At 43.2% G+C, this 15,164-nt stretch overlaps 1 protein-coding gene across 1 annotated transcript in view; it reads right to left on the reverse strand.

Moving 5' to 3' along the window:
• Positions 1-15,164, reverse strand: part of STX8 (syntaxin 8) — a 130,560-nt gene that overhangs the window by 86,985 nt on the left and 28,411 nt on the right. Inside the window, exon 6 of the mRNA XM_053293541.1 lies at positions 14,148-14,240. Coding sequence (XP_053149516.1) covers positions 14,148-14,240 — 93 coding nt within the window. The remainder of the gene's footprint in view (positions 1-14,147; positions 14,241-15,164) is intronic.

A 15,164-nucleotide genomic window follows, 5' to 3' on the forward strand; every position in this document is an offset into this window, starting at 1 on the left:
CAGTTCTCCATGACTCGGGGCAAGCCTTTTGAGACTGTGTTTTAAAAGCAGGTTGTATTGTAATAATAGAGGGTTTTTTTAAAAAAAAAAAATCCACACATTTTACTAAAATCTATTATCACAATCTTTTGGATATATAATTCCATATATTCAAATTTATGGTTCCTTGTCTCCAAACATGTCTTGCTCTAGTAAGTAGAATTGTAATAGGCAAGATGAGAGAAGGCTACTGCCTGGGGTTCTTCATTTTTCAACCTATAAATGAGCCCCACATACATAACATGGATGGAAAAACATGATTGAGACATTTGTCCCAAGACATGGTGTATTCCTTCCACCTTTAGACAGACACATATTGACAAAACAAATTTCTGATATTATACATAAGCGTAAGCCTCTGTTATGGCTACAGATGTGAATTTAACTCCTTTCTCACACCAAGCCCTAGAAAATGAACTTTTATGTATGTGCATCTCTCTGTCCTGTCTCATTACACACACAAAAAAATTTTTTAAACCCTCCAGTTTATCCTACCTTCCCACCCCCAATTATGTTCATTTTAGCCCCACTATTACCAATTGTTTATGTAACTGGAGAAGAGACAGACCCTCTTCTTCCCAAGTGATTTAAAGTGCTCTAGTGTTAAAAGTAAAACAGAGAGAACAAAGACATTAAAATATTAATCATCTTGTGCAGCATCCACTGGGAGTAACTGAAAAATGTAGTGCTTTCCAATCTGTTGGCCTCACTTCCTTGCTATCCCTTGCTATGCACAAAGAGACTCCCTTTCCTGCACATATGGAGACTACTCGGAAAAGAATTTACCTCAGGGGCCATTTTCACCCAGAGTTCAGTCTTCCATCTGCGATTGTCCATCCTAGACAGTTGGTACCTGTTCCAGAATGTTTAATATCTGCTTGATAACACATACCCTTCAGAGGCAAAATTTGCCTCCCTACATAACATATGCAGCAAACACAAATATAAAAGGACAGAAAATAAGTTTGATGGGTTCTGTGTGTCCTGTTTGGGGAATATTATCAAACATGTGGGAGGCTCACCTGCTCAGCCACCCTACTACACAAGGAGACAGCAACCTCATGGAGCATGTTCACCAAGTGCCATAAATACAGCAGAGCCATTTTCCAAAGCTACATTCCCAAAAGCCTGCTGTGACCCTTAGGCAAGACCAACCCATATTTATCGGATTCAAAGGAAATATTCAGCATCCATTTGTGCAGACACTAAGCATTGTTATGTTATTTATTTAAAAACTGAGCCCCACAGCCTATACACAATGAAAAATCAGCACAAAAAATTAAAACAAAGGGGAAATGGACATATCCAACTACTGCACTTTGGTATGAATCCATTGAAAGAGGTTTTTTACTATTTCCTAAAGACCAAACTATCAAGAAATCTGATGGCCAACGTTTTAGAAAGTGTCACAAGTTTTGAAGGATGAGATAGCACAACTGCAGGGCACCTAACACTACATAGGCATCCCCCTATGGATTGTATTGGTTTTGTCTCCCCTTCCCAGACTCTGTAGACTAAAGCATAATCCTGCCCTCCCAGGCAGGAGTGTAATTTTGGCTGTATGCCATGACCAGGAACTTGGGCCTTCCTGCTCCTCCCAGGAATACTACAAATCTCTGCTACCTGGGCCACTTGTTGCATCAGTGCTGCAAGTTGGCCATCCATGATCTAACAGGTGTTCCAGAGACACATAGCCCACTTTTGAGAAAGTACATCCTATCTCTTGGTCGTCAAAAGATCATATTTCATAATTGTCAGCAGGTACATTTTAGCTATACTATTCTATTCAGTATAGAAGTGCACAAGGAAGAAACAATCTTTAAAATTACCTGGTCTCAAACCACACATGGAGGCTATTCTCACACACCCTAACCCAGGCTATGGAAGCCCAACCTGGGTTAGTCTGTATGTGAAAACTGCTGGCGTTGGGCCCGATCCCGGTGGGGCAGCACCGCCTAGCCCCACATTTAAACTCAGCTCTTAGCTCGAGCGAGCCCTTAATCCAGGCTCCAGGATTGTGTGTTCACTGGGGCTATGTTCAGCCCCAGTGGACACAGATTCCGGCGCCTAGAGTGCCTGCCTCCTGGGGGAATCCATACATTGTTCATGTCGTGCAGTGCATTGTGGGATATCCAGAGGCCAGGGCACATTGTTTTGGCCTCCGGAGCTTTGTGCTGCCATATGCAGCACAAATCGTCTGAGAGTGTGGTCTGCACTCCCAGCAACAGACCAGTGCTTATGGGGAGGGGAGGTGAATTCCACCAGCCTTTCCCCCACCACGTGAACGACCTCATTGCCTTTTTCATTGATTGCAGCCCCTTGAACTGCACTCAAGGGTAGATCAAAAATCAATGAAGGAATACAGATATCTGATATATGTTCTTTACAGCCATATGAATAAACTGAATTTATATCATAATATTTTAAGTAATCAGTAATATTTTAGACAAGAATTAGCAACTATCTTCCAAAGATGCTTATGGCCACAGCTAATGCTTATTTGAAAAAGTGACCTAGTAACAATGTATCCTGTAAAACAGGAATATACTACATGGTGGAGTTTTCAAATACTTAAGTCACAAATGACAGCACAATCACTCACACCCTAGCCGCCAATCAACTGCAGAGCTGGTTTTAAGGCTTTTTAAGGAAATAAAAGCAAGGGAGGCTTATACAGCTAAAAATGGCAGGATAATATAGATGTGACAAACCAACCGCTTTGGTCAATACAGCATTCCCTGTTCCAAAATGTGCCTACAAAATAGAAGATAAGTAGTCTATGCAGTGTATAAAAGTAAGAAAAATAAGGTGGCCTCTGAAAGAAAATATTTGTCACTTTTCTCCCCCTTCTCAAAGCATTTTATTTCAAATAATCCCTGCTAATTAAGGGAGAAGATGGATTGTATGAGGAGGGTGCATGGTGACCAACACATTAAGTTTGCATGAAACAGCTGTTCACATCCCAAATAAACCATTTCTGCTTCCAATGAAAATCATTAAAATGAATTTCTAAAGCACTAAAAGTGTTTAGAAAGACGAAAGAAAGAAAGAAAGAAAGAAAGTCCTTTTTTATTTTGAGGTAGGAGACAAGAGCCTCTAAGGGCAACTTTATCCATTCTTAAGCCCAGAATCCTGACTGCCCTCCCTCACAGTTATCTGCCCCGGCCCGGGAGGAGCTGCTGTTGCCGCCAGCAGCAGTTTCCCTCCGGAGGTAAACATTAGCTGAGGGGGAAAGAGATCCAGATCGGGACTATGGCAGGAGCAAGTGGCTAAAGCCCTTTAATCCAAGGCCCCAATCTGGATTTCTCCCTGCAACTGCAAATTTAGAAAACAAAAAACAAGGATACAGCATGCAGTCTGGCCTTTAATCTCTGAATTTATCACCCAGGCTTTTAACTAGAAACTGTTTCGATAGTTTTTAACGTTGTTTAAATTTTAAATTATGGTGATTTTATCCTTTTTATTTTGTTGTAATCTGTATTTTATTGTGAGTTGCCCAGAGACGTAGGTTTTGGGTGGGATATAAATATATTAAATAATTAAATAAAACTAAGTAACTACATCTGTAAGACCACTTTTCACAGCCCAGCTAATTGTCACCAAGAATGAACTAGGGTTCTTTCTCACTAAGCATGCCCCTGTATAATAAATAACCCAATAGTCTCTGCTTGGGACTATTACCCAACTATTGGGACTATAACCCACCAGTCACCTCTCCCGTGAGATCATTCCACTGGGAGATTATCTGGCTGAACCAATGCACATTTTTAGCCTTCAGGCTTGGGTGCCATTGTTATGAGGGAAATGTGCACATGCATGAGCACACACACACACACAACACACACATACTCAAAGTGAGACAACCCCTGTAGTTTCATACATAAAACCTCAGAAGCTGAAAGCAGAGTAAGATCTCAGCAGTCTGAGCACACAGGAGCTGCTGCCTCATAATTAAAGTGTGAACAGCTAGGATTTAAGTGTTTATTGCCCCGTTCACTCTTCACATAAAACCAAATGTGCTTGTATTGGCTCAAATCTGCTAGTTAATTGCATACTGGATGTCCTCCAACCCCGATCTGACCCATGCAAAGTGCACCAAACCCCATGTTTGACCTGAAGATGGATGTAACCACATTCTCATGATGTAAAATGGCACAGTTGCAGAAGAAATATCCATTCAAAGGCTTTCTGTACTATAGTGGATCAGTTCAGAGAATCTTTTACGCTTAGGCTGTTCTAGGATTTAGAATACCTTCTCTCTACAGCAGGGAGAGGGGAGTAGAAAGTCCAAGGCCCACTTCTAGTCTCACTCAGGTCCAATCCCAATGTGCATGTTTAAGTGGAAACCTGCACATTGTTTCCACTTAAAGGTGAATTGCCAAATGAAAAGGATTGAAAATTTAAGCATGGGAGTGGAGAAGAGTGAGGGTTCCCAATAACAGAGTGCCACAGTTCATTCAGCATTTAGGAGTAAAGCCACCCTAAGCGATGAGAGCAAAAAGCACATATCAGTTTCTGTGAAAACACTTATTGTTAAGTCATTTCAACCTCCAACTGAGCGACAAAGGATGAGCAATTGACAATCGGCGTCACAAGGATTTGCACTACCTTTGTATAAGAGGAGAACTGCAACACAACAAAAATCATCCATGGTGACTTACATAATTTTGATGTTCCACATATGAACAATAGTTCTTTCACCCTTTCTGCCAACAATGAAAACTGAAGAAAAGGCATGTCGGAAATCAGCACTGATCAGCACATCATAAATCATATTTTTTGTTATAGACCTTTTCCTCTACAGTAGAACACTTCTATGTGAAGTGTTCAAAGAACTTCACATAGCCAAACTCAGCAACCTTTAAAACAACCCTGTAAGGCAAGTTATCATCATCAGTCATATCTTCATATGACTGATGAGGGAGCAGAGAGCCAGAGACTGAGAGAGTAGCTTTGCTCCAGGGCATATTGCTAGTAAGTACATAGCTGAGGTGAGATTTGAACTGGGGACTTGCCAGTCCTTCAAGTCCTATGTCATGCTTGTTAATTTTGATAGATTAATTGGCTTCCTTGAAATACAGTGATTAATTCCCTGGGACCAGTATTACAATATTGTGGGTGATTATAAAAACTAATCTTTTAACACAAACCAGAAATAATTGGGGGACTCTTTTTGACTTCATTGCCCAAGTAGAGACAAGATTATTTACAATATAATCAGCACAAAATGATTAAGCATTGGATGAAAATACAAATTAAACTCCTCAGAAATCTACTATGAAAGCAATTAATACATACTAAGCAGTTAAGTCTTTCCGCATAGTCAACATATCTCCCAATGCATCAGGGCAGAACTGACTGTGTGGATTAAGAATCTGTTGAAAGGAAACAGATTTTTTTTTTTTTTTAGAGTGACTAACTTTCCCTTTGCCCTATAATTACTACTAACAGGAACCATTCAAAAGCTTTCTTCCATTTCCAAAAACAAAACTCCTGCTAATGTCAATAACTGTGGCTGCTATATAAAGCATTTACAGGATACAGCTGAGGAGTAATTATTTTTCCCTTATTGAACATGTTTTTGGTAGGAAGAGGCCATATAGTTCTGATGAATAAAACCAAAAACTTGTTTTTAAAACCATTTTCAACAGTCAAATTTATTTGGATCCAATTAAAATATCAGAATTCTTTAAAACATACCATATGAGATTTTCAGTCCCCAGCAACTCTGAAATAAAAATGTTATTCTACATCTTCTCTCTTAGCTCGGGAAAATAAACAGATCAGCAGCCACAGTTTAGGAACATGGCAAAGCATTCATGGCTTGACCAAGTCATGGAACTCCCCAAGTCCCAAACTGATGCTTGTTGCTGGTATTAAGGCCACCAAAGTCTTTTCTGCTTTGCCCCTTTCCAAGCCGCTAGATACATTGCCAAATCCTGGAGAATACCTAATGCCTTCACACATTAAAGCCTCTACATCTCTCAGCTATCTGAGCTTGTTCACATCCGAGACTCTGGACAGATAGCAGAAGGATGTTCCAGAGAGCCCGCTGGCATACTTACAATCAGATATAACATACTGATAAGCAAGCATCCTAACCGGCCACTACAAGTAGCAAGCTGGATCTCCTCACAAGTTGTCCAAGCCTCAGATGGCTATAGGCCACCTCCAGGTTCAGAGATAGGCCGCCTCTTAATAAAAGTTGCAGAGGAGCAACATCTCCTGCTTGTGGGCTTCTAAGAGGCATCTGGCAGGCCCACTGTGAGGAACAGGACGCTGGATTTGACAGGCCTTGGACCTGATCCAGCAAGGCTCTTCTTATGTTATGTTATGTGTCCACACAACACAACAGGTTAGGACATGTATGCTGCCACCAGACGTGTTGATAGCCACCAATCTAGACTGTTTTAAAAAGGGGATTAGACAAACTCGTGGAGAATAGGGCTATCAATGGCTACTAGGCTTGGTTGCTCTATACTTCCATCAGAACCAGAGGCAGCATGCCCCTGAACATCAGGGGCTAGGAAGCACAAAGGGAAAGGACAGTTGCCCTCTTTTCCCTGCTTGCAGGCTTCCCAAGTGCACCTGGACTGGATGGGCCCTGGCAAGATCAAGCAGGGGATTTCTTATGTTTTTATGGTCTTATGAGAATAAATCTGCTCTGAAGAGGGCAGCTCCAGCCTACCATGTCCAGTGAAAAGCTAGAATATTCCCTATTGGGGAACAAGGAGCCATTTAATTTATTTATATCTACATAAACTGCTTTGGGAACTTCTGTTGAAAAGTGGTATATAAATAATCATCATATTCGTACTGCCAGATCTATACTTGATGGTTTGCCACACCCACAGGCTGGCTCATTGCTGCAAAGTAATTTCTGCAATAATCTTTGTGCAAAGGGACTGAATGAACCAGGATGAGAAGGACCAAAGTTTGCATTATGTCCAGGAAAAGAAATATGCTGGTAGCCTAACATGACATCTAGGGCCAGCATCAGCATTGTTGGGCAGCTGCTGAGCACCCAGAGAACCTTCAAGAAGATCCAACTGCTGATACATTTGACCACTGCTGTGCCCATAGCCTTCATGTGGCAGGGGCAGAGTGACTCTCTCAGGGCCCACCCAGGTAGGATGTACTCTAAATGTACCCACCCATGGGAATTTGAAAAGGCCTCCATAAAACCTGGAGCTGGTACTGTGAGGCTATTCATATGCACAAGCAAGATGGGGCTAAGGGAGCCCAGCCCGGTTTTGCACACACGTGTGAACTGCTGGGATCGAGCCTGATCCCGCCAGCATCATGGCAGTAAACCCACCTACAGAGCCACCCTTCAAAACGAAGTTAAAGGAGTGAGCGCTCCCTTGACCTCATTTTTGGGGTCGTGCGTCAGCCACAACTGGCAGACTCGGGGAGGGGAGGAGGGATCCCATAATGCACCACGCACACTGCTTGTGAGAAAGGGCTCCATCTGTAAAATGTTCACATCCAGTAGCCCAGTCACTTCCGAATCTCACTTCACAGATTCAGGTTTTTAACACTCCAGTCATACTATTTCTGTTTGGGCTTGAGAGCTAGCAATCTATAGAAAATAAAAGGCAACCAGTTAATATTAAGGTAGGCAATAAAGATTTGAAAAATAAATAATCCCAGAAAACAAACCCAAATAAAATCCAAAACTTCCTAAATATGTGGGTGGAAACAAACATTTAGAGGAACTGGGACTTATTGGCAGTACAAACTCCTTGGGACACAAGATGTATGCCAGAAACCAATGACTCTTCTTAGACACCAGAATATGTATTGTCCACGGTATTTCCTATTACAAAATAAAATAGAACAATTTAAGAGTCTCCTACTTGTTATACTTCTAAGGTATTACACACACACACTCACACACTTACACCCCTTTATCACCCTGAATTACTGTAAATGACAAAATAAGACCAAGTGACTCGTGGCTCTGTGGTTGCTGAATTCTGAATACCCAAATTATTCCAGTAACACCTCATGGCAAAAGCCTGCCCAAGGATGTAGACTTCTCTGGCTGGCTGTGTTGCAACTGTCCATTTTTGAGTTTGGTTACACATTCTCTTGGAAAAGGATTAAGCAGATTCAGAGCAGTCAAAATCCACTTCAATGAGATCACCCAGATGCAAGCACTCCACCAGTCCCAAGTCTCAGCGTATCGTAAACTCTTAGTATCATAAACCACATAAAGTTAAGTACTAGGGTAAAAATATGAAGAGGCTACCTATAATTGCATGGCTCCTTGGGTGATGGGGGAGGGGGGAAGCAACCTTCCACAGTCTAGAGCAAGACTGCTCAACTTTGGCCCTCCTGTAGATGTTGGCCTACAACTCCCATAATCCCTGGGAATTGACAATGGTGACAGGGGATTGTGGGAGTTTTAGTCCAAAAACAGCTGGGGGGCCAAAGCTGAGCAGGCCTGATCTAGAGGATCAGTTAAGGAAAAAGAAGCCTCTTTTTCTTTGCAGTTTGCAACCATCCCTCAGCTAGAAGGAATATATAGGAGGAGACTTATTAGAGCACACGTATATAGCCAGATACCCCTACTGATGTGATCAGCACTGGTGCATGGCTTGACAATTTCCAGGTGCCAGCCTGACATGGTGCCTAGCAATCTAAGCATGGTGCCCACATCCAAGAGGACTGAGCATGCAAAGCGGGAGCCAGTTGCTCCCTCCTCCTCCTGCTCACATCCGTTCGTCACCATATGCAATCCACCCTCACCTTGCTTGCTCACTCCTCCTTCTGGTCGTGTCTGACCACCTCTTGACTGAGCCAGATGCATGGGGCCGGGAAGAGGTAGCAAGCAAAGTGGTGCATCTCCCCTACCCACCCACCCCCACACTATATGCAGCAAAAATGTGTTGCTAGGGCTGAGTGGTGAGCCTGCCTTCTGCCCATAGAGCAGTCTGGCTCCTAGAGTCAAAGACAATTTGTTGAGGTCTGCATTAGTAACTCTCCCCACTCCCCAATGTAATGGTTGCAGACCTGGGATACCTAAAACTTTATTTTATTTAATGTAAGGCAGGGGTGGGGAACCTTGGCCCTCCAGCTGTTTTTGAACTACAACTCCCACCATCCCCAGCCACAATACTTGTGGCTGGGGATGATGGGATTTGTAGTTCAAAAACAGCTGGAGGGCCAAGGTTCCCCACCCCTGATGTAGGGTAATGTAATTCAGTGTTGATGGATTTGCTACGGTCAAGAGTCATAATGAGTTGGCATAGCAGCAGTGATAACTAAGTCATATTATGCAATGTATTGTGCTGTTCTTTTACCATCAATGGTGTGGAAGTAATATCTACACACACTGAGCTCAGAAACAGGCCTTAGCCTCACACGCTTCCTCGCGACACATAAGTAAAACTCCACCCAGGGTTCCTTAATTTGAATGATTCAAGAGACTGAATTTGCTTTGGAAAACAGATTTGTATCTAGGAAAGGGACAAGTGAATGGAGACCCCATGATCACATGTTTACTTCCATGAGTAGAAAAGGGCAGTGGCAAACAGGGGAGGCGGGAGGAAGGACATAAGCCCCAGTTCTGTGCCTCACCTCCCACGGCGGAGGAGAAAGAAATTAAGCTCAAGCAGCCCTTTTACTCTCTCTCATGGCACACATTATTTAGAACGATAAATAACTAGTGCTGTCTATTTGTGTAAGAGTTTCAGGAGCTGCTTAGGAAGCTTCAGGGGGGAGTCTATACATCATAGAAAGTTTAGTTCAGTAAAAAGAGCAAAAAAATAATGTTTGAAACACAATTCATGAACATGTTACTTTAAAGAGAGGCCCACCAATGATGTGTCTTCTTCATTTGGGGCCTAGAAATCTTGCAGCTCTTTAGATAGCTCTGTAATGCTTATCATGGTACCTGTTAAGATCTATAAAAGCAGAAACCTATTTATCTTTATTTTATTTATTTAGGAATATTTATACTTTTGCTTTATACTATGCTTTTTTAACCCTAAAACGTCTCAATGGTTTACACAGAAATAAGAATAAAATGGTTCCCTGTCTCCAAAGAGATCACAATCTAAAAAGAAACACAAGATATACTCCAGCAACAGCCACCGGAGGGATGACATGCTGGGGTTGGATAGGGACAGTTGCTCTCCTAATCCAGTTAGCAAGGGACTTACAGAGACACGGAGGGAGGGAAGGAGCACGCATGCACGCTTGCTTTGGCATTGGTATCTTTTGGTGCTTGGACAGAGAATGAAGCGTGCAATCTTTACCACCACCATCACACAACCAACTTGAAGGCTCCCAACATTTGGAAACGGCTGGAAACTTGGAAACCTATTTCGTATTGCTGCATAATGCTTAAGAAAAGCTGGAAAAAATGCACCTAAGCAACTTAAGTTCAACACTGATGGCATATAGAAGCTACTAGCCCACCCTGCACAGAGCATCTGTGCACTCTTTGGGGCCAGCTGTTCCCCCCTCCCCCTCCCTCCTGCCCCGCTCTCTCTTGCCCGCCCTCCCCCCACCAGCCCCACGCTCTCATGCCCTCCTCCCTTCCGTTCCTCCCCTCCCTCCCCACCACCACCTGCACAGAACATCTCCAACCGGTGCCACAGCTGCTCCTCATGGGGCAGCAGGTGGCCAAAAAGGGCCCCACCCCCGCCATTCCTCTTCCCAGGCGGTGAGCAGGGAAGCACTGCCGCCCATTTCCCTTCTGCCCCGGCCTGCAATGGGCATCTCCCTCTTGTCCCAGCCTCCAACGGGCGCTGAGGCTACACCCTGCTGCCCATTTCCCTCCTGCCCCAGGCTGCAACAAGCGTGGGGGCTTTGCCCCCACCGCCCGTTCCCCACTCACCCCCGCCGGCGCTGCCCGGGCCAGTCCATCCCGCTTCCTCCTGCCCAGCCAAGCACCTGGGGTGGGGCTTGCCAAACATCCCCACGCATGCCCCAAGAGAATTAAATATATAGATTCTGACAATGACTGGGAAACAGGCTAGGGGAGCCCAGCTCAGTTTTCAGTGATCATCGGAACTACTGGGCTCGCAGGCGAGCCCAGTGGTTCCACGGCAGCTAGCCCGCTGAAAAACCCCTACCCCTAAATGAGGTTAACGGAGTGAGCACTCCGTTAACCTCGTCCTTTTGATTGTGTGGGGACCCCAGGAAGGGGTCCCTTCCTAGGGTTCAGGGGGCCAGAGCACCGCACGGCTGCACTCCCCTTCCCCCAATCCCCGGAGCTCCTGGCGGAGCCGCAGTTGGGTGTGGGAGCTCCCAACTGGAGCAGCTGCTAAATATCATGCATTCTTTGCTCGCAAAACAACAGTGTCAGGGAGACTGCACATTTGTGGGTTGATATGCCAGGCTGAACACGTACCTCAAAAACCCAGGAAAAACGACCTTGGGTTTGGGATGGGTAGGGTGAAACAAGAATAAAGCCACCAAATGTGCACTCAGGTTGTTAGATCGTGATATTTGTTTCATGAACAGCTGAAGGATCAGCTCAGGAAAGTGACATGGTTATGACATATTTATGAGCAAGCATTAGAACTCCTGCCTTCTCAGCAGCTCAGTCCTCATACAGCCCTCTCCAGTAACAGACCAGATGGATCAAATCTTTGCACAGGTCACACAGCCAGGCAGCATTTCAAAGTTCTAGCTCTGCCCTACCATACAGTAAGAAATGAGAAAGCTGGAGAGGTTTTTTGGGATTTGCTCTTACAGGGTCAGTTGAACAACTGAGTAATTCAGCATGTTTGTCTTCAAATCTATCCCTCAGACTGGTTCAGGGAACAGGGACATTGGTAGACTCCTATGGGCTACATTCATTCAAGATCAAATTAATTCTATTCAAGCCTCGAGACTGAAATTATTTGAAGTGAAATAAGGCATGTGTTTGCCCTCTGATAACAGGTCATGGATGTGATCATATACATTAAAAAGGAAAGGCACACAGAGAGGATCCAAGTAAGAACTAATAACTACAGCTAAAATAATGCCAAGTATAGAGGTGCATTCTAGAAAGATGTAAAGAGCCAAACCCATTTGCTGGAAAAAATGAAAAGCAAGCAAGCTGGGAAGGGTCAAAAGGTGGCCTCTGGAGAAAGGAAGGAAGCCTGGGGCTTCCCTGCTCTACAGGAGGAGGAGAGCAGAGCACCAAGGGCAACTCATCGGGGAAGAGGGAACCATGAAGAAAACTAGAGGGAAAGCCCTTTTGCTGTACTCTGCTGCCACCTCCTGGTTTGTCAAAAATTAGTAAGCTAATAGCAATCAAATACACTACACCTCTTTTCCTCTCCTTAGGGAAGGCTCCTCCCCTCCATATAGACACAAGCCTCCTACTCATCTACATGTATACGCAGTTGCCTCCTTGAATGGCAAGTACTATAAAAGGAATTACAGATGCTGGGATATATCATTGCTGCAAATACATCTACAGCTCATGTTTCTAAATGAACCTAAATGGTCTGAGTATCTGACTATTATTGTTTGCTCTGACTGGTAGGCCTCCAAGGTCTTCAGGAAGAGAAATTTCCTATCCAATGCCATCCAAGCCTGTTTTGACTGGAGATGCCAGGGCGTTAAGCTAGGATGTGCTCTAGGACCCCACACAAAGAATGAAGATCTCCAATACAAGGCACCAATGCCAATTATGGATTCAGCCTTCTCCTCTCCTTTGGTAAGCCCATCAATAGATTGCTTTGTCAAAAGATGGAAGGGTGGGTGGACAGGAAAGTAGAGTAGAGGTATACAGGCACACTGAGCCATACATAAGGTCAACTACTGTATTAATGGAATATACATCCTGCCTTTCCAAAGAGTCTTAAAAAAAACAAAAAAAACACCACCCTAATACAACAGAACACAGAACAGAACATCAGTAAAACAATTACAAAACTAATAAATTAAAACTCCATCACAGTTTTTAGAAAGCTTGTTAAATCTTAGCTTTTTATCCAGGCCTTTACATTATTGTTTTATTGCTGCTTCTGTGTGTTTTATTTTTGTATAGTTTTTATATTTGTATTTTATAGATTTTAAATTAGATCTGTTTTATATTTTTAGCTTAATATTTTTATTGTCATTTTTATTGTATGTTTTTTAACTATTGTAAACCGCCTTGGGATTGAGAGCCAGTATGGTGCAGTGGGTAGAGTGCTGGACTAGGACCGGGGAGACCTGAGTTCAAATCCCCATTCAGCCATAATACTAGCTGGGTGACTCTGGGCCAGTCACTTATCTCTCAGCCTAGCCTACTTCACAGGATTGTTGTGAAAGAGAAACTTAAGTATGTAGTACATTGCTCTGGGCTCCTTGGAGGAAGAGCGGGATATAAATGTAATAATAATAATAATTGTTTTTAATAAAAGGCGGTATATAAACTTAACAATAAACAAACAAATAAATAAATAAAATAAAAATAGCAGCACTAACACAATTAATTACCCTCCCTCTAACTGGTAAAAACAGTAGGCCAACCAAAGCTTTGTGGGGAAATCTGTCTAAAGGCAAATAGGGGCCTGATGAATCTCCAAAGCCATGGCATCACCACCAAAAAAGACCCTGTCTCTTGTAGCTGCCAAATATTTGGCCCTGCTGTTGATGCCAAAGGCCTCGACAACCATGTCAGGTTCAAATGGATAGCTCTTGATTCAAGCAGCCATGAAGAGGAAAGGGTATGGGATATGAAACAATTCTCTCTTGCTCTCGCGCGCGCTCTCTCGCTCACTCACTCTTGAAGGTTGTTAGTTTCTCAGGGATCTTGATTACCTGAAAGTGAAACTTTCTCCCTTTTCCAGTGAACTGCCTAACCCCACAATTAGGATAACAGCAAACTCAGCCAGCTAATTTATCTTTTTTCTGTTTTACAGGAGAACCTTGGTTAGGGCTTTCTCGATTTAGGGAGGGTTCTGACAACCCCTATATTGGAGCAGTGGTTGCAGTGTTTGGTAAGGATGCAGAAGAGACAAAAGCACTGAAGTGGTTTTAATAAAATGCAGCTTTTCATACTCCTAACAGTAATCTCTAAATAATGGTTCTGTTTCCTTTTCATGCAGGGCTTACAGTGTGCTCAGGTGGTTTCATCCCATTCAGAAAGTTATTTTGCTCATTGCCCTTACCATTCTGTTCCTCTAATTCATTCCCAATTTCCTGTCCCATCTGTTTTTGCCGGGATAAGATTGAAGAGAGAGCATCAAGACCAGCATCTTGCTCTGCACAGAAATAAACACATAAGAATAAATCAGCACGAATGGCAACTTATGGAAGCCTAGACAGAATATGAGAATAAACCACAGAAGCAGAGAAAATATACAAGGCCTGCATTCAAAATGTGAAACCACACTGACCCATATTATGCCAGTGGCATAACAATGAATTCCAAAGAGTCAGATCTTATGAAACAGGAGGAAATGCCAACAGTACTGGAAGTTTCTCAGGGGAAAAAAGGTTAGCCAAAAAGATTCAAACTCTTCAGGAACTGGACATGCAGCTGCTCCTCAGTCACAAGAGCATTGGATTTTCTGGCACACTCATATAGACCTGATTAAGCCTTTTCAAATTTCCAAGGAAGGTTCAACATGATTGCGAGTCAAATAGGTGATGCGAGCCCCAAGGAATCCAAAGAGTTCTTCAAGCTGTGTGCAAATGTGGTGTTCATGAGAGAGATAATCCAGCTCTTGGCAGAGGGAGCCATAGCAGACACAGCCACAATACTACAAAATACTCCCTTATTGTAATCTGAAGCACATGGCATTACCACACCCTTGCTCCCCAAACAACACTGAATTATCCTTCAGTTGTACACTGCTCTCTTTTGTACAAGATCAGCTTAGCTTGCAAATGTAAGGGTGTTTCCCCCCCCTGCTGAAAGATATTATAACTAGTGGGGACTGCATGTGCAAAAAGGCAAAAATTCTTCATGGCGGAAAGAGAGAAGAGTTACTGAGGCTTAAGTAAAGAGAGCTCTAAAAGACTTGACAGTTCAATATAGCTCCTATACTTGATTCCCATTTGGCAGCATGTATGTAGGGTTTGAAATGTACCATTTGTACATGGTTTTTAAATAGCATTCAACACAGCAGAATATATTTGTACACAAAGCTGGCTTATTGGTGTTGAGGCTTCAAACATCATTT

The sequence above is a fragment of the Hemicordylus capensis genome, chromosome 2, assembly GCF_027244095.1.
Source record: "Hemicordylus capensis ecotype Gifberg chromosome 2, rHemCap1.1.pri, whole genome shotgun sequence".
In the NCBI taxonomy this organism is placed as follows: Eukaryota; Metazoa; Chordata; class Lepidosauria; order Squamata; family Cordylidae; genus Hemicordylus; species Hemicordylus capensis.